This window comes from Eretmochelys imbricata, chromosome 21 (genome assembly GCF_965152235.1).
Source record: "Eretmochelys imbricata isolate rEreImb1 chromosome 21, rEreImb1.hap1, whole genome shotgun sequence".
In the NCBI taxonomy this organism is placed as follows: domain Eukaryota; kingdom Metazoa; phylum Chordata; order Testudines; family Cheloniidae; genus Eretmochelys; species Eretmochelys imbricata.
In genome coordinates, this window is record NC_135592.1 from 6,558,329 (window position 1) to 6,576,077 (window position 17,749).

The following is a 17,749-nucleotide window of genomic DNA, read 5'->3' on the forward strand; positions in this document are numbered from 1 at the left end:
CCTGCTCCGGTGCACAGTGAGGCTTGGGTTGCCATGTCATGCTGGCTCAGTGTTTTGGAGGCGTCTAGTTTGCAGAGAGGTGGGTTGCTTAGTCTCTAGCCCCTGCATCAGAATCGGGGCTCCCTGGCCAACATCAGGGTGGGGAGCGAGGAAGTGGCTCTATCTGGATTAGCTCTTGGTTCAGCTCTGCATGTACGGTGAAGCACAGAGGGCATCCTACCGCTACAACCCCCCAGCTGGTTACCGCTGACTAGAACAACTCCTCTTTCTCCTTGAATCCAGCCTCTGCAGCTCTTGGCCCTGGTTCCCTTGCTCCTGAGAAGCAAGCAGAGATCTGGCCGGGAAATGACATTGCCAACTACCAGCTGGCAGGCTGCGCCTGCTGCTGAGGCTGACAAGCCTCCTTGTCTCCAGCTGATGGTGGGAACAAGCTTTCCCCTCCTCATTGTGCCAGGTGGGAGCAGAAGCCAGCTGCAATTCTGCCAGAGGCAAAGGCTGAGTGGTGAAGCTAATGTCAGTGCAGGTCAGACTTTGTTTGCTCTTCCACTTCGGGGAAACAAATCCCTTTGTTTCATCCTTATTGTTTGGAGCACGTAAGGGCTGTGAGGTCTTTTGTGGGGCTGGGCTGGGGTGGAGGAGCAAGCAGTTTCCGGCGGGATGGCTTGGCTCTGTCCAGCCAAGCACTAAGCTTGCGCCGCCCCCCCCCCCCCCCCCCCCCCCCGCATCGCTGGGATCAGAGCTTAGCTCTTCTGGGGCAAAGGCAGAGTGGCACCGCTTCCTCCATCCCTCTCCTTCCCAGCAGTGGTGCTGGCCCAGGGCTGGGGCCTTGGCAGGGAACCGAGACTGCCCATGCTGTGCAGAAAGTCACGGGAATGCCAAACTTTTCTATCTCCCTCTGTGTCCACAGCAGGGCCACAAGAGAACCAGGGCACAGAGAGAGCAATGACCTGGCCTATCTGCCTCCCGCTGATGCTCTGTGCCTGAGAGCAGCCCTGCCCGTGCCAGCTGGGTCTCCTTGTGCCGCCTGCTGACATGCCGTGACCTTGATCTGACTAGTGTGGAGAAATTAGCTTGGCTTCTGGGCCATAAAGGGATCTCTTCTAGCTTGGTGTATGGTGCGGGGGGATGACATGCTGCCTTTTAAACTACTAAACTCCCTTCTGGCCTCCTCGGGGTCCACGTGTGATGGGATCTGATGACCCATCTGGCTTGCTTTTTATTCCCCTCTTGCTCTGCTCCTTCCTAGGCATAAGAGACCGCCTGTAGAGTGGCAGCGGAGAGGCCTTCTCAAAGGAATCGCTTGGAACAACATGATCACTGTGCTGGCTCTGCAGGACAGCAGCCTGGAATGGCTTCCACAGGCTGCACGTTCCTCATTAACGCTGCATTAAGGCTCCCCAGCCAGTTCCTTCACCATTAGGAAGCAAAACTTTCCTGTTAGGGGATTAAAATCTTGTTGCTACTGACTACAGCCAGGTTATGGTAATCCAGACCGGATGGCAGGAATTTAAGATCCAGCTTCATACTGAGCTAGAATACCTGTGGGGTATGCGCTGAATGTCCCTGGAGTTCTCTCTTTCTCCCCCTCTAACCCCACTGAACTTGCCAGACTGCAGAAATTCCTGAGAATGCCCCTTAAACCCAGGCTCTCTTCGCGTCTGAAGACTTCTTTTCAGGCATGGATGCTCTTCCTTCCTGAAGAGAATGGTCCTGTATCCTTCTACCCATCTGCCTTGTGCCCTGGTAACCTTGAGGCCTAGGGATAGAATTCAAATGAGACACAAGACTTCTTCGACACTGTAGGTCGAATGCCGCAAGAGGAGGGGTGTTACCCTGGAGTCACGGCCACATTCCAATGAGGGCAGCTGTTCTGTTTGACTTGGTTGGCCACGTTGTTTTTCTTCCCTTCCTGTCCTGAACAGTTTAGAGTTGCCGTGCTCCACCCCAGAAATGGCTGCACTTCAGTGGATGAAGTGCTTTGTCAGAGCCTCTGCAGTTGCTGACTTGGAAGGTGCTCTGGAAATGTACAAGAAGTGGCAGGGACTGGGCAGTTGGGAAAGCATGCTGATTTGAGCTGCTTGACCATGATTTCTCTCTGGCACAGAAACTGGAGGGGAGGAAACTGCCACCACATCCCTTCTACCTGTTAATGGCCTTGCTTGTGCTTTAGGGAATCCTTTCCACACTGTAATGCCGGATCTGCATAGGCTCATGGCTTGAAACGGGGCCTGGCAGTCAGGACGCCTGGGTTCTATTTCTTACACTCGGTCACTCTGTCCTTTGGCTTGTGGCTTGTCGCCTCCCCTCTCTGTGCATCTGTTTCTGTTATGAGAGACAGACATGTCTCTACACCATCAGCTCCGTGCGGGGCGGGCACACCATGCTCACCCTGATCTTCATAGTCACTGGGGGTGCTGTGATACCTAATGTCTCTACATCGCATAGAGACCTGCAAGGGACAGGATGGCAGGGCCTTCTGCAGTAACTCCGCTCCAATGTTGCAAAATAGCAAACTTGTCTGCTGCCAGATTAAAGCAACTTTCAGTCCGTTCTGTTTAAGCTGATTAGTGCTTAAACAGCCATGCTGGTGCCAAAAGAACCCCATATGCTGTGGCTGCTTCCCACCACTCACCAGGCTTCCACAGGGCATTAGCTTTGTTTACCTAACGTTGTTTAAAAGGAAAAACTCTCATTGCCATCACCCTGGCCTTCTTTATCAGAGCTTAGGGTCCAATGTGATAGCAGAGCTGGGGTACTGAGCCCTTTGGCCAGCTGCAGGAGCAGTGTGACCCAGATGGGTGTGAGCCAGAATTGGTCATGAGACGTGGTATTAGGAGCTCCATTGGGAAAGCATCAGCAATGCCTCATTCCCCATTCCAGCGTGTGTTAAAGGGGAAGGGAGAAGGTCCTGCCGCCATCCCAGATTCGCTAGCAAAGCCTGGTCTCCAGAGCACTTGGCAAACACTGAATCTTTGCTCTTCCCTTGTGGCATACATGTTAATCCTGCTTCTGCAGCTAGGAGAATGGAGGCAATTAAGGGGGACTGGAGTGTGGCTCTGGGCTTAGAACTTGAGCATTCCTGCCACCCGGTCTTATGCTCAGGGCAGTAGACCAAGACAGCTCCTCCTTCACTGATCTGTCAGATGTTGGGTGCCGGATTCTCTTTTGTCTGCAAGAGTTGAGGACCTTGGGAACCCCGAAAGCAATAGAGGAAGCCCTCTTGACTCTGCAGCTCATTCCCCCCTCAGCTGGAGATGGGAGGTGACTGGCCACCTTGCTAGTGTCCACATTCTGCTGCTCTGTTCCTGTCACGCGGCTGACGCATGGGGCTGTTAGGAATGTTGCAGAATGGGGAGCCTTCACGAAAGGCAATGGAATGCTCATTTTTTTTTCTTCCCGAGCCACCATCCCAGAGGGCTTGTGTCTCGAATTGTTCTCCCCTGCTCCACGACAAATGTACCGCCACTGTGATCAAGTTCCCTGAGCACTAGCCATCTGAGAGGGGTTCAGTGTAACCGATACCATGGTCTCTTCCTACAGGCTAATATCGGGCACATGGACACACCCAAGGAGCTCTGGAGGATGATAATGGGGAACATGGCTCTGATTCAGGTAAACTGGGGGAAATGGAGGGGTGAGTGTGTGTGTGTGTTTGTGTGCAGGGGTGGGGGTGTGTGTGTGTGTGCCCAGCAGTGACGCTGGAAGGAGAGTTTAAATACTGATGCTGAATGTCTGGTGGAAAAGCAAACGGTGACTTCTTGTGCCCTAATTAGTCCTCCCTAAAAGTCCCTTTTCTCTCCCCCCTTCCCCCCGCACTGGTAAATTGCAGTCTCTTCTTCCTCCCAACTAATCCAGGTGGGACTGGGACTGTGGTTTCTCTCTCTCTTCCCAACCCGTGTCTGGTTTAACCCCTAGTGTGTGCGTTTGCTAGGTTCAAGCTACAGTGGTGGGTTTCCTGGCTTCCATTGCTGCCGTGATATTTGGCTGGATCCCAGACGGGCACTTCAGCATTGGCCATGCCGTCCTGCTCTGTGCCAGTAGCGTGGCCACCGCCTTCATAGCATCACTCGTGCTGGGTAAGCCTGAACCCTCGGCCGCGCTCGCTCCGCCTGAGCAGCGGTGCCCTTCGGCTCATGCCGTTTCTTCCTCTCGGCCTAGGAATGATCATGATCGGCGTCATCATTGGATCCAGAAAGATAGGGATCAACCCGGATAACGTGGCCACGCCCATTGCCGCCAGCCTGGGGGACCTCATCACCTTGGCGCTGCTTTCGGGGATCAGCTGGGGCCTCTACATAGAGCTGGGTGAGATGTGAGAGATGCCTACCTGCTCTGCAGCATTTCCTTTGCGTCTTGCCCTCCATTCTAGTTGTTAGGGAGATCTACTTAATGCCTGACCTTGAGGCTGCCTCTCTAAGGCACATTCAGAGATGACTGGCGGGACGGGAGAGAAATGTAAAGCATCTTCATAGACCACAGAGGTGCGGAGAGGCTTGCGGGTGTGCTCTGGGTGCACCCTCCCAGTCAGATAAGCAAGGGGTGCTTTTTGGCAAGTGCCAGAAGCTAGAGCGTCTTTGGCGTAAGGCTTGGGAGGGTCCCTAGTAGCAGAGCTGTGGCTGTCTCCTTGGTTGGGGCATGTCTTCAACTGCATTCCAAGGAGAGGGCAGGTGTGGCTGCTAGGTTTTGCCCAGCAGTGAAGGCTGGACAGGGTGAGAGGCTGGAAACGGGGCTTTTCCTAGAGGGCACGTCATCAGCAGCAGTCAGAGCTGATCCAGAGAAGGCAGCCTGGACAAGAGCGTACCTCCTGAAGGCAGGGTGGCCATATCTGGCTCTCGCAGACTCCCAGGGCCTGAGGTCAGAGGGGAAATGGGACAAGGTCTGCTGTCCAACACTGCTGGACCCCATGACATCCTGGTGGGAGGACTTGTTGACCTGTTGCCTCTCTTTTCAGAGGACAAAGCATACGTGAATCCTTTGGTGTGTGCCTTCTTCATAGCCCTGCTACCGCTCTGGATCATCATTGCCAAGAGGAATCCAGTAACCCGGGAGGTGCTGTACTCTGGGTGGGAGCCAGTCATCATTGCTATGGCTATTAGCAGGTAGGAAGGCATGAAATGACTGTTTTGCTCCAGCCCCACCAGAAAGGGACACCCTGGCTTCCCTTCAGGCGCTCGCCCAAGTGGTGCATGCTGGGCAGAAGAAACGGAGGTGGTGGAACCGAACCCCTTCAAATGTTAGAGTTCAGATCTACAGCCCAGGCCCCTCTCCAGTAACAGACCAACAATGGCACGTCCCTCCAGCAGGAGTGAGCTAATTCTGCTCCTAAACCTATGCAACTGTCGGAGGGTAGAACCGAGAGCACGATTTCACCCGCTGTATGTCAAACAGATTTTAATGTGCACCAAACAAGTATCTCCTAAAACAGGGTCCCCAAGTACCTGTCTCTTTGCTGTCATCTTAGCATCTAAGGGTCCCACCTGGGGTCAGGGCGCCCCCAGGCTGGGCATTCTACAAACCCATAGTGAGACAGTCCCTGTCTCAAAGAGCGGGGGGGGAGGAAGTATTGTTATCCCTGTTCTACAGGTGGGGAACTGAGAGACAGTGACTTGCCCAGAATCACATAGAGAGTCTGTGGCACAGCCAGAAAATAAACCCAGACCTCCTGAGTCCCAGTCTAGTGCCTTCACCACAAGAGCCGTCTTTGGGAAGCGACTGTCCCAGACGCGTTCGTGACAAAGGCTCTTTCTACACCACATACACAAGGATTTACCATCTCTGTTCCTGTTGGGGAATTTTATCTGACTGAAACTTACATACCAGCTGGTAAAAAGAAAAGGAGTACTTGTGGCACCTTAGAGACTAACCAATTTATTTGAGCATGAGCTTTCGTGAGCTACAGCTCACTTCATCAGATACATACCGTGGAAACTGCAGCAGACTTTATATATACACAGAGAATATGAAACAATACCTCCTCCCACCCCACTGTCCTGCTGGTAATAGCTTATCTAAAGTAATCGTCAGGTTAGGCCATTTCCAGCACAAATCCAGGTTTTCTCACCCTCCACCCCCCCACACAAATTCACTCTCCTGCTAGTGATAGCCCATCCAAGGTGACAACTCTTTACACAATGTGCATGATAATGAAGTTAGGCCATTTCCTGCACAAATCCAGGTTCTCTCACTCCCTCACCCCCCTCCAAAAACCCACCCCCATACACACACAGACTCACTCTCCTGCTGGTAATAGCTCGTCCAAACTGACCACTCTCCAAGTTTAAATCCAAGTTAAACCAGAACATCTGGGGGGGGGGGGGGAGGAAAAAACAAGAGGAAATAGGCTACCAGCTGGTGTGACGTGTGCCAAAATGCAACTTGCATCATGCGAAAGCACCCCCTGCCTGACTCTGCAGCTCCAGCCAAAACTGTCTTTTAATATGACACATGAGTAACTCTTTTCCCTCGATGCTCTGATATTATGCACCAGCTTTAAGAGGCCCCAGTGTCCATGTGCATCTGCTGCTATGGTGTAAATGGGTAGAGATGGCTGTGAAGTGTGAACAGTTGCAGTAATCAGCCTCACAAACAGTGGGCACTGCTTCTCATGCCGAAATAAGTTTGACCCTTGTAATCACTTGGGAGTCTCTGGATCTTTTGAATGGTGGTTTTTTCTTGGGCATCAACTCCTTCAATGTCTTCCTTTGCAGTGTTGGAGGGTTAATATTGGACAAAACTGTGTCGGATCCAAACTTTGCGGGGATGGCCGTCTTTACGCCAGTGATTAATGGTGAGTTCCCTTCTGCTCTGCCAGTGAGCTTCTCGGCAGTCCCTGCCAGACAGTGGGTAGAATCTTCAAAAGCGCCCAAGGCCCATTTTCAAAAGTGACTTAGGAGCCTGCACATGTTGCTGCCAATGGGGTTTGGGCTCCTGGGCTTGAGACAGGGTGTTAGAGCAACTCAGCTGCTCTGTAGGGTGGTTGCTCCTCCTGGTGATAGATTAAGATGAGGGAAGCATCTCAAGTGATCTACCCTTGAGTTGATACATCAGTGAAGATGCACCTATGCACGTAAGTGTCTTTGAATATTTTATCCAGTCTGCCCTTCCCTGTTCCTTGAGCTTGGGTCTGAAACATCTAGTGTCTTAGGCTCCTTTGCTAATAGAACTGTGGGGTCTGCTCATTATGTGTATGTTGCACACTTTTTAAAAAATGCTATGAATCTCTTGCTCTTGTGGCAATGAGTTCCACAGGTTATGCGCTGTGTTTCAGACAAAATTCTTAGCAGTTTTAAACTTACTGCAGTGACTGGCCCATTGTTTTTGTGCCCCATGCACAGCACTTAAGGCTCTACAATAATGCAGTTGCAGCAGGGGTCGCAAAGGGAGGTCCTTTCTCTCTGGCTTTTTGCATCCGGCAAAAGTGGAGTGTGGGCCAGAAATACTGTCGTGGTGCTGACAACTTGGTCTGTAACTGAGCCAGCTGCAGCTGCTTTCTGACAACGCAGCAAAAGAATTCTGCCTGTGAGGAGCAAGAGAGGACTTGTTCACCTGCTGGTCTGAATGTTCTGTAGGCATGAAAAGGGTTCAAGTTCAAAGGTCGATAGAGTGGCACTTGGCCCCAGAAGTCTCAAGTGCGCCCGAGTTCTGCAGCGGGTGGGTTAGGTACTCGCTCTCACTGCTCCCCTTCTGGCCTGCAGGTGTCGGTGGCAACCTGGTGGCTGTCCAGGCTAGTCGCATCTCCACTTACCTCCACATGAGCGGAATGCCGGGCGAGAGCTCAGAGATGGCCCCGCGCAAATGCCCCACCCCCTGCAACACATTCTTCAGCTCAGGTATCTGTTCCTTTTACCCAGCACCGTGCCCTGGGGCTTTCCGAGCTAGGGGATTTCCAGTTCACTTCACCAGCGTCATGAAATGGCTTGACGATTAGCTGGCTCAGCCTTCACTGAGGGAGGGGTCACTAAGCAGCAAGGAAGGGAAATGGGAGCTGAGATCTGTTGGAAGGCAGACAGACCAGGCACTGGCCCGGCCTGCACTCTTGCTTACAGAGACCGTGTTAGTGCTGTTTCGGTGAGGTGGAATGTCCCCGTTGGGCTGGGAAAACAAGGCTGCCTTATTGGCAGGTGTGTCTCTGCGTCCCCAGCATTGGAATGGCTTCTTCCCCGCTTGCCTCGAGGCTGCCAGCCAGTGGCTCGGCTTGGACTAGCCGGCAGAACTGAAGCTGCAGAAAAGGTTCTTGTTAATAGAGGCTCCGTAATGTTTCCATTATTTAGCTGCAGACCCGGATGTTTCAAGTGAGGATGGACATGGTGGGGGGAACATTGCAGCAGGAAGCCTGATTTGCATTTCATGCAGTGCATGTGCTGAGATTTTATTCTCTACCGTGCCTGGGGCAGCCCGTAGCCTGGGAGCGGATCGGCCTGGCCTCTGAGGGCAGGGCAGCCCCCAGAAGAGTGGCCTTGTGGCGCTGAGTAGGGTGCTTTATGGTCTTGGATGTCACATTATCTGTTGCAGTGTGTGTGTTGGGAGATGTCCGGTGAGGCTGTGCTGGACAGAGAGTTGGAAAAATGAGCCCCAAAAGGGGGCAGGTGCAGCCCTTGGGAGCACCAAGCACCTTGCTTTAGTTGCTCTTATAAATTCCCCTTAGTAAATTCAGCCTCCCAGTGAATTATGGAAAGCAGTGTACTGAGCACCTGCCGAAAGGTACCACTTCTATAGCCACAGGGATCTGTGTAGAGCCTCTTCGTTCGCCTGTCCCTTTTGACCCTGTCTGTGCTAGGAGCAGAAGTGTGTTATCTCTAGCTGATCCCAGGACGGGTGGGTCTCTAAGCCAGTGTTTGGCGCTCTGGGGCGTTTCTGTTACTCTCCTTACACTTAGCACATAGAGGTGTGGATCCAGTATGCTGTGGCATGTGATCAACTAGAACGTAGTCTGCTGATTAGTGGACACATCCATGCTGGCACCCAGGGAGCTGGCTGCAGAGTTTTATTATCTGTTTAAATCCTGAGCTCCATCCTCTCAATTTCCTTCCAGATGTGAATTCCCGCTCAGCCCGTGTGCTCTTTCTCCTAGTAGTTCCTGGGCACTTAGTTTTCCTCTACACCATTAGCTCCATGCAGGGAGGGCATACCACGCTCACCCTGATCTTCATAGTCTTCTACATGACCGCTGCACTTCTGCAGGTAAGAGCTGGCTTTGCCTGACCCCCCTCTGCGTGAATCGTTGTGTGGATTGTGATCCCCATGCTAGAATAATGGACGCTAATTCACCACCTGCAGTAGAAAACTGGCCCATGGCTGTGATGGGTCACCCTCCCATGCTCCTGAAAATGGGTTTTGTCTCATTTAGAGTCGCAAAGAAAACGGTTTCAGCACCAGGTCAGTGGGACCCATTGGCAGCCGCTCCTCAGTGTAGACAAACCTCACAAGTGGGATGGAGTGAGGCACTTTCTCCTAAGTAAGGGGAATCCGCATGGTGCAGAGCTACAAGTACAGATGACGTGATTCTTGCACCTGGGACAAATGCAAAATATCCCTTTATTATTGGCACTTAGTATAATGCCTGATAGCCTCAGTCATGATCCAGGACCCCATTGTGCTAGGGGCTGTATATAGCCACAGCACAAAGACTGTCCCTACTCCAGGGAGCTTACACAACATACCCCTTCCCTTGACTAGAGAGAGAGCATGAAATGGGCATCTCCTAGCCCCAATCTAGCGCTCTTCGTGCATCCCAAATGCCCCACAGAGAACAGAGAAGTTTGGGATGCGCAGCGTGCTCCTTACTGTTCCAAACACTCCACTGGCCACGCAGCTCTCCCTCGAGAGGAGGCAAGAGTGAGCCGCGTGTGACAGATGTCCGTCACCTCACTTAATGCGCGACTGGGTGGCCTTTGGATACTACAGTGCTGCGGGCAGCCTAAGAGCCTTTGTAGCTGGAACAGTCAGGTGGGGCTGGCTGGTTCAGGGTCCCCCGCTCAGTCCTCGTCAGTTGTTACATTCCTCACTACAGCACCTTCCCTGCAGGGGACCCACTGTCTCACAAATGGCTGTCACAGGAGTCGAATTAAAATTCCCATAGAACAGAGCAGCACATGATAAACCGGGGTGCTTCTGTCTGCTTCGGCGACCCTGTGAAGATGAGTGCATTAGACTCCCTTCTGTGCTCAGGGTACTTATTCCACTTTCCGTAGCTTTGCAGCCTACGCTTGGCTTTTAAAATCCTCAGGAGCAGGAAACTCACTTCCTTGGCTGTAAAGAGCCGTGAGTGCCAAGTGGGGCCGGAACAGTGTCTAAGCGGCTTGGCAGCGAAAACAGGGTGTGAAATGTGCAGCATCTCCCATGACTCATGGGGCTCTTCCTCCCTTTGCTGGGCCTTTCTCACACAGGAGACATCTGGCTGGGCTCCCATGCTCCTCACCGATTCTGTGTAAAATAACCCTCAGTGCTTGAGGTGAGGAGCGTGCACTCAGGGATGTAAGGGGTGATTTTTGGCATTTCAGGAAACTCAGGCAGTCAATAGATCCCTCCCCTACTACACAGGCAGACAGAGGGGAGACTGTGGCCAAAGAGTTATCCTACTAAACACAGCCACCTCCTGGTGCTGGTGGAAGTTGTTGCTGGTTTTAGCATCCCCCTAAAATCAACAACCAAGCTGAGCTCCAGGAAATGAGTCAGAGCATCCACAAGAAAGAAAAACAGCGCACGCTGGACAAGGCTGCTACTCTAAGTCGCGAGCCCCTGCTCTGTGCTGGACATGTGAAGGGAAGCTTCCTTTAGCCACCACTTTCTAAAGTCCCTGGTGCTCTTCCCCCTGCAGAGAGCTAGCTGCGTTGTGGGAAGTTACAGGCTTGCGAGCAGAGTCGGGGCTCATGGGTAATTAAATGGATTGTAGTGAAGGAGGGGGCCTTGGCCTGATCCTTCCAGCCCTCACTCCGGTAACAAGTTGATGGCTTTAAATGTCTGTACCTGATCTGCTGCTAGATGCATTTGTGAGCATTTCTCCTGGCTTTGCTTAGGACTCAGTGTGAACTACTGACTTGGGATACCCTCAGTCTTATCCTAGAGCAAAGGTGAGAACCTGACCATCTGGGGATTCATGTCACTGTCTGAGACTGCAGTCCTGCCCCAGGAACCCAGGACTCTGCTGCTCCAACTCTGCTCCCCTTTCGCTGGCCTTTCTGCTCACCTCTGAGTCACCCCAGTGTGAACCGTGGATTGGATCCTGCCTTTACTTCCCTGGCTCTGGGTCCACTAGCTCCTTTCTCTTATTTTGGTTAGATTTGTGACCTGAGCTGCAAAACTTGGATCTGGGTCAGAGCCTCCTCATTTTGGAGGCTTTCAGCCCACATGCAGTGAACTCTCTCATACACCTAAAATAAACTGATGGTGATGCATTGGGCGGTTTTCAAAGGCACATTGGGGAATTAGAAACCCAACTCACATCTTGTGCCCCCTAAATGCTCACCTGCAGGCATGCCCCTCTCCCACATGCCTACAATCTGAAATGTGCCCACCATCAAATCTTCAGTTTTCCCTTGTTTGAGGATGTTCCTCTTAACAACCAGCCCCATCTCTTTTTAGTGTTCTGAGCTATTCCGTAGGCTTGAATGGGATTAATAGGGGCTCGCTCTTCAATCAGGCTGAATTGCAAATGCCTGAGTATACAGGAACTTGAAGAACCCAGGTGGAAAGCTTTGTTCTGGGGAAGAAAGGGGCGTGAAAGTCTGCGTTAGTAGCTAACCTGGCTCTTTCCTCTTGTCTGTTTTCCAGGTTCTCATTCTACTGTACATTGCCGACTGGATGGTGCATTGGATGTGGGGTAGGGGCCTGGATCCTGACAACTTTTCCATCCCTTACTTAACGGCACTGGGTGACCTGCTTGGGACAGGTCTCTTGGCTCTCAGTTTCCACATTCTCTGGCTCATCGGTGACCGGGACACGGACGTGGGAGACTAGCTGTCCCCATCATCCCCTTCTTTCCTCCTTCCCTTTCTTCTGTCTCTCTTGGGACTTCAGCTTTGATACTGGATTCTCATTATTTTCAATGGGAATTTTACGTGGTTTATATTTCAAGCCAAGTTTGTACAGAGAAATCTAGTTTTAGGAAGGACAAAAAAAAAGTGTAAGAGACAATCACCAAGTGCAATTTCATAGCCACAGCATCTGAACCAAGGTTATATTGGAAATGTTGATTGAGTAGTCGGATCATAAAGGAAGCCCACACCCGTCACAAGAGGTAAAGTGTCACTCTTTTGGTTCATAAGCATTCAATGTTCAGGATACAATTCAGGTTTGTTTTAATTATAAACTGAATAGGCATCTCCCAGGAGGGAACACCCTATAAACTAGGATTTGGGGCATCCCCAGATCCTCCCCCAAAGCCCTACTTTATGCCTGGGTTCTAAATCAAACGAGATTCTGGTTAGGGAACTAGCCTGAGAGTGCCGGAAAGATCCCTTTTAAACCTCCACTCCCACCCCCAGATGCTTATAAGGCATGCTCACCTGGTTTATTTGAGGCTTTACAACATAACCCTAAAGTTGCTGGATTTTTAATTGTATGTAGGACTTCAGTTTCTCTCCCCCCACCCCCCGCTTTTTAAGTCTGAAATGCATTCCTCGTTCCAGAACACACACCCTGCACCCTTGTAGTGGCTCTTATTTTCTGATACTGGGTCAACTTCTGTGTCTCTCCCACAAGCTCCTTAAAACAATGCTGTTTTTCTCCTTTTGGCTCTTCCCAGAGAGCTGGGTGTTACATTCAACAAGTGGGAAGTGATCCTCAATGTGTTGTGTAGAATTTTGACCTTCTTCACCCTAAGTGAGGCTCGGTTTCAGGGGGTGATTGTTGCTGCTCTGAGCAACCCCAGTATATTGGCTAGCTGCACTCTACCACAGCCACGTAAGTATGGCTGTCTTGACTGCCTTGGGAGGGAGTGATTTGCTTGGAAGACCACACCACCTTGCCCTTACCGTGGGCTGAGCAAGGCAGCAACAGCCCAGCCAAGTGTATCTGTCATGACCATCAATAGTCCCATGCTGCAAAATTCCAGTCTGGAATTGGCTTGGCACTTTCCATGCAGTTCAGAGCTAGAGACCTGGTTTAAGGCCAGGCATGTTGACAGGTTTGAAACTAAAAGGGGAGTTCCATCATGGACTGATGGGGAAACAATACCAAAAAATACAGGAACCTATATAGATGTTGAAACCAAACCACATTTAGTGTCTTGCATGCCAGAAAGATAAGAGCTGAGGGACCACTGTCTAAAGGTACTTGTAGAAAAACAGTTTCCTGTTTCACTCTGTTTGAGGGACGCCTCTTTTTTTATGGCCTTAACTGTACAGAGTATTTGGGAGACCTGGCTTACGTAAAGATTGCCTTAAATCACAGAATTGCAGTTCTTAATAGAGTGCGGTCTCGCAGACTCTGCGCTAGTAAGGAGTGTGTTTCCAGAGGGCTTTCATTCCTATGTTAAAAGGCCTCGGAACTGCTCTCTTCAAATGTCACTTGTGATCGTAGCTCTGAAATTCACATCTCTTCACCCCAGCGACGTCTCACAAATCTAATTTGTCCAGGGCTTCTGTCAAAATTTTGCTGCACTGAAGTCCCAATTTCTTGGAGACCTTCTCCTGCACCTCAACGTTAACCGACGCAAAAAACGGGTCACTTGCTTCCATGCCCAGTATTGAGGGATACATTGGAGATTTCCCTTCCCTAACACTTAAGCTTTTAGTAGACCCCCCTCTTACTATTTTACGTGCCTCATCAGTTCCGTATCTAAAGACTTGTGCCAATGAAAGAGAGAAACTCTCCATGGCCTCAGCTGAAAAACTGAGGGAGGTAGAGGCAATTGTTTTAAGAGCGATAGTTCTACTTGGGTGAGGTACCTAAAGTTTTACCAGGCAGAGGGAAGGGAGGATGGGCGGGGAGGGTAAGAACTTAATTTACATTTAAATTTTAAAACGCTTTGAAGGACAACTTCTTTTTTTTATTTTTCACCAGTTGAACTTGAACGCGTGTATACTTTAGACCTGGCTGCAAATGAAGAGAACGTTGGGTTCCTCTTTGTATGAAAATTAAAAAAGACTGTCTTAAATATTTATAGTTGATATAACTGAATTGACAAATGTCAACTTAACTGATTTTTAAATTATATTTGGTAAAATAAAGATGGCATTTATTTATGTGGATTGTGACCCTCTTTTTTTTTTTTCCTTCAAGCCACCATTTCTGAACACTGCTCACCTTGTCTATTAGTTGAAAACCCTCCTCCTGAACTAGGACGCTGTGTGCTTTCAGCTAAGGGGCCTGAATTTGTTCACACCCCTACCAATTCTACCCTGATACATCTTCAGTGGAGATATTTACACTCTTCTGTAAACAGGGAGTGAGAGAGAAATCTAGTTCAGAGGCTATTGCTAGCCCAAGGTTACAGGTTTGACGCTGACCTGTACAGTCTTGTCTGATAAGGAATTGGCCATTGAATAACACTAGTATATGCTCTTCTGCAGCATAAAACTAGAATAGATCCCCTTTCGTATGAATCAGTTGTGAGGCAAATTAGTGCAGTTGTGGAAAAGCAGCTCAATCACCGAGAAAGCGCCCTGCATAGCTATATAAGCTTTGCATGCTGGATTGGGTACAGACAAAATCCCTGAAAGTTGGGAAAAGGGAAATGTAAGATGAATATCGAGGAAGATTTCCCCTGCGCGGGAGACTTTTTAGAGTGGTGTACTCTCCCAAGTGAAGTGGTGGGAACCCCATTGTCTGAGGCACTTAAAATCAGACTCCATCGTAGAAAATGCAGGGGACATCTTTGTGTTGGTAGGGAACTGAACTGGATGGTTCAGTCTTAACACTCTTCATCCTATGAAACTCTCCAAAGAAAGAGACTGAATCACAAACTGGGTTATGCTCCCTTACTTTGACAGGGGTATTGGGAAGTTAAAATTAAATACTTCAAGCATGCTGTGGCCTAACCATGTAAAAGCTTAGTGATACATGGCTTCCCTGCAGCACTGGTTTGGCTGGAGAGGAGAGGAGAGGAAAGGCGAGGCTGCAGATAGACCACTTGGGTCTGCAGGCTAGCAGATGGAGGTCTGGGGAAATTCTGTTGCAGTTTCTATAGCAGAGTCCATCCTCAAGGATCCCAAAGAATTTACACCATTACTTCACATTCAGCTACCACAGGGCTGAAGGAAGACACCAAACCAGCACACGCAGGACCTCTTGGAATGCCAGGACAAGCCCCTACTCTTACAGATCATGCCAAGATGCTCTCTGATAGTTACGTAATGCAGACAGAAGGCCGGCTGAAAATTCCCCACAGGACTAGATCCTACGAGCTCCTGATATCCTTGAGGAAGGGAGCTGCCTGGCCCTGCTGGAGCAAGGTCCCATACAGGCAACAGTCTGGATCCCTACCTCTGTTTCAGAAGGGAGAAGCATGCAGCTGTCCCTGCTTCCACCGGAGACGCACATAACTGGTCGAAACATTTTCATGTTTTAAATAGAAATGGCTTTTCAACAAAATGGGAACTTTCTCACACACACAAAAAATCCCACTTTTTAAAATTCCGGAGGGGTTGTTGAAAAAACAAATGCTTGTGGGAGGGAGACGGGGGCATACTCCATGGGGGGGGGAGTGTATGTGCAAGACAGCTTGCCAATCAGCTTTAAGGATAACCTTTTGGTTCATGGATTATAAACTTGAACGAGGAAGCGTTGACAGCTTAGCCACTTCGCTATCCCTGTGGCAGGGTCACTGAGTGGACAGCCAGGAAGCTGATGTCTGTCCTCAGTGGATTTCAAAAGGCAGGAGTTCACCCGGTTGGTCGAAGGTTGCTCTCTTGTATCACTCTGAAACCTGTCTCTGGTCCTTGTTTATGCTAAGGGGTTTGCATGAGTGTCTTATTCATGCGGCACATCTGGCTTAATAATTGATTTGGAACACGATACATGGTCTGAATTAATAATATCTTGTCTAGTACATTGTGCTTTAATGTATGTCAAGTCCAGCAGCCTCTTGATTAAAGATCTTTCTCTGGGCTCATCTTGGCTCTCGCTAAAGCTCTCCAGCAACTCAGTGTTGTAACGATCAATGGAATATATGTAAACATTTGTATGCATAGCAAGCAACACGTGTCCCATGAAAAAGATAGATTGTAGTCCACCAGCTCTACCCTCCCAGCCATAGCTCTGTGTTCAGATGGCTCCCTGTAAATTCAGCGGGAGTTCTAGGCGGAGAATGCCAGGTTTTTTTTTAGCCACATGATGTGCGTCAGAACCCTTTGCTGTTTTTGTAATCACAATCTCTGATGGCAGGGCATCTCTATTAACATGTATCTCCTCTTCTCCCATCATCTGTTTGTCAAGGTCTACGCCAGCTGAAGACTCTCAGGCCCATGCACAGTGAATGCTAAGCAACCTCCCAGACCCACTGGTACTGGAGCCCGCAACCAGCACCACGTTCCCTGCAGCTGCAGCCTTTTTTCTTTTTTTAAGACCATGGACCATTTATTATCCTGCATGGATGTGCTTTTTTTACTGCTCGTCTGAGCAAGGGTCACCTTGTGTTGTCTGAAACCAACCCAAGCTGTCTCGCTGCATTAAGGACAAGTGAACACCAATGCGACCTCATTTACTCCCACAGTCTCTCATCTGAATCTGTGTCCTGCTGCATAGCTTGTCATTCTGGGTTCTGATTCTCCCCTGTGTGAGTGAGTGAGAGAAATTTTACATTTTGCGGCAGGCATTTGCAGGTGAGAAGTAACTTTGCTTTGCAAAGTCCCCTTTAATTGGAAGTACCCATCACTCTGCTTCCTCTAACAAACAGCCCAATAAGAATAAAAGCCAAAGCGATTTCTTGCCACTGTCTATTTATTCACTGGAATCTGTGGGAAGATTTCTTAATGGCTGTTTTTTCAGACAGAACCTTGCTTTTGGTTCCCCTCGCCAGCTTTGAGTGTTCAAAAATCTTGGGTGAAATCGTGCCCTTGAGCCAGACTCCTAAAAATCATGATTTTTTTTCTAATGTTATTTTTATTTGCCTTCTAGTTTTTCAGCCATTAGGGTATTTTTTAATTTTTCTATACAACTGCAGGGGCTACAACTTCAGATTTCATTTTTTTTTAAAGTGAGATTCTATGATCACAAGACTCCAGAACCTGGGGCCAGATATCACAAGAGCTGGCGTTACTGTGAGCTGCTTGCGTCTTGCTCGTGCCAGTTGGTCTCACTGTCCTCCGTGTTGTTCCTAGGGAATTTAACATTAGAACAGGTGGTCTGATACCTGATTGGAAGCTTGATGGAGCCAGGCCTGAGACATGGAGTGAAACCTACAAACTTGCTCAGTTCTTTCTTCTTTACATCAAAATTTTAACAAATCAAAATTCCTTTATCCCTGACCCATATTCTATGAAAAATTTTTTCATGATTATTTCTTCACTCCACCCTTTGTGTTAAATCATTATTTAACATTTAGAGTGTAATAGTCTGTACAGGTCTCAAGCAGGGAAGGACTTCACTGTGCAATAGAAACATACAATGAAACACAGTCCCTGCCACAAACAGTATACAATTGCAGTTTATACTTAATCCTAATGAATGCTGAAATTCCTGGTCTTTGCCAATTTGAGACTTTGTAGCCGGGTCCAATGCAGTTCCTCCTGCTTTAAATGCAGAAGCCCTTACCCTCTGAGCTGAAGGAGAATCTCCATTATCTCTTAGCACTATAGGGCCTATGACTGCA

The 17,749-nt window shown here is 49.5% G+C and overlaps 1 protein-coding gene across 5 annotated transcripts in view; it reads left to right on the plus strand.

The window, feature by feature from the left end:
- SLC41A1 (solute carrier family 41 member 1) overlaps window positions 1-14,187 on the plus strand; it is a 31,042-nt gene extending 16,855 nt beyond the window's left edge. For 4 of the 5 annotated variants that reach the window (XM_077839292.1, XM_077839293.1, XM_077839295.1 and 1 more), the window contains 8 exons: window positions 3,541-3,612; window positions 3,932-4,076; window positions 4,159-4,305; window positions 4,952-5,099; window positions 6,708-6,787; window positions 7,695-7,829; window positions 9,032-9,180; window positions 11,770-14,187. In XM_077839292.1, coding sequence (XP_077695418.1) covers window positions 3,541-3,612; window positions 3,932-4,076; window positions 4,159-4,305; window positions 4,952-5,099; window positions 6,708-6,787; window positions 7,695-7,829; window positions 9,032-9,180; window positions 11,770-11,955 — 1,062 coding nt within the window. In that variant the 3' untranslated portion in view covers window positions 11,956-14,187. The remainder of the gene's footprint in view (window positions 1-3,540; window positions 3,613-3,931; window positions 4,077-4,158; window positions 4,306-4,951; window positions 5,100-6,707; window positions 6,788-7,694; window positions 7,830-9,031; window positions 9,181-11,769) is intronic. The other variant, XR_013348525.1, reaches the window with a different exon arrangement.
- Window positions 14,188-17,749: the final 3,562 nt, after the last annotated feature.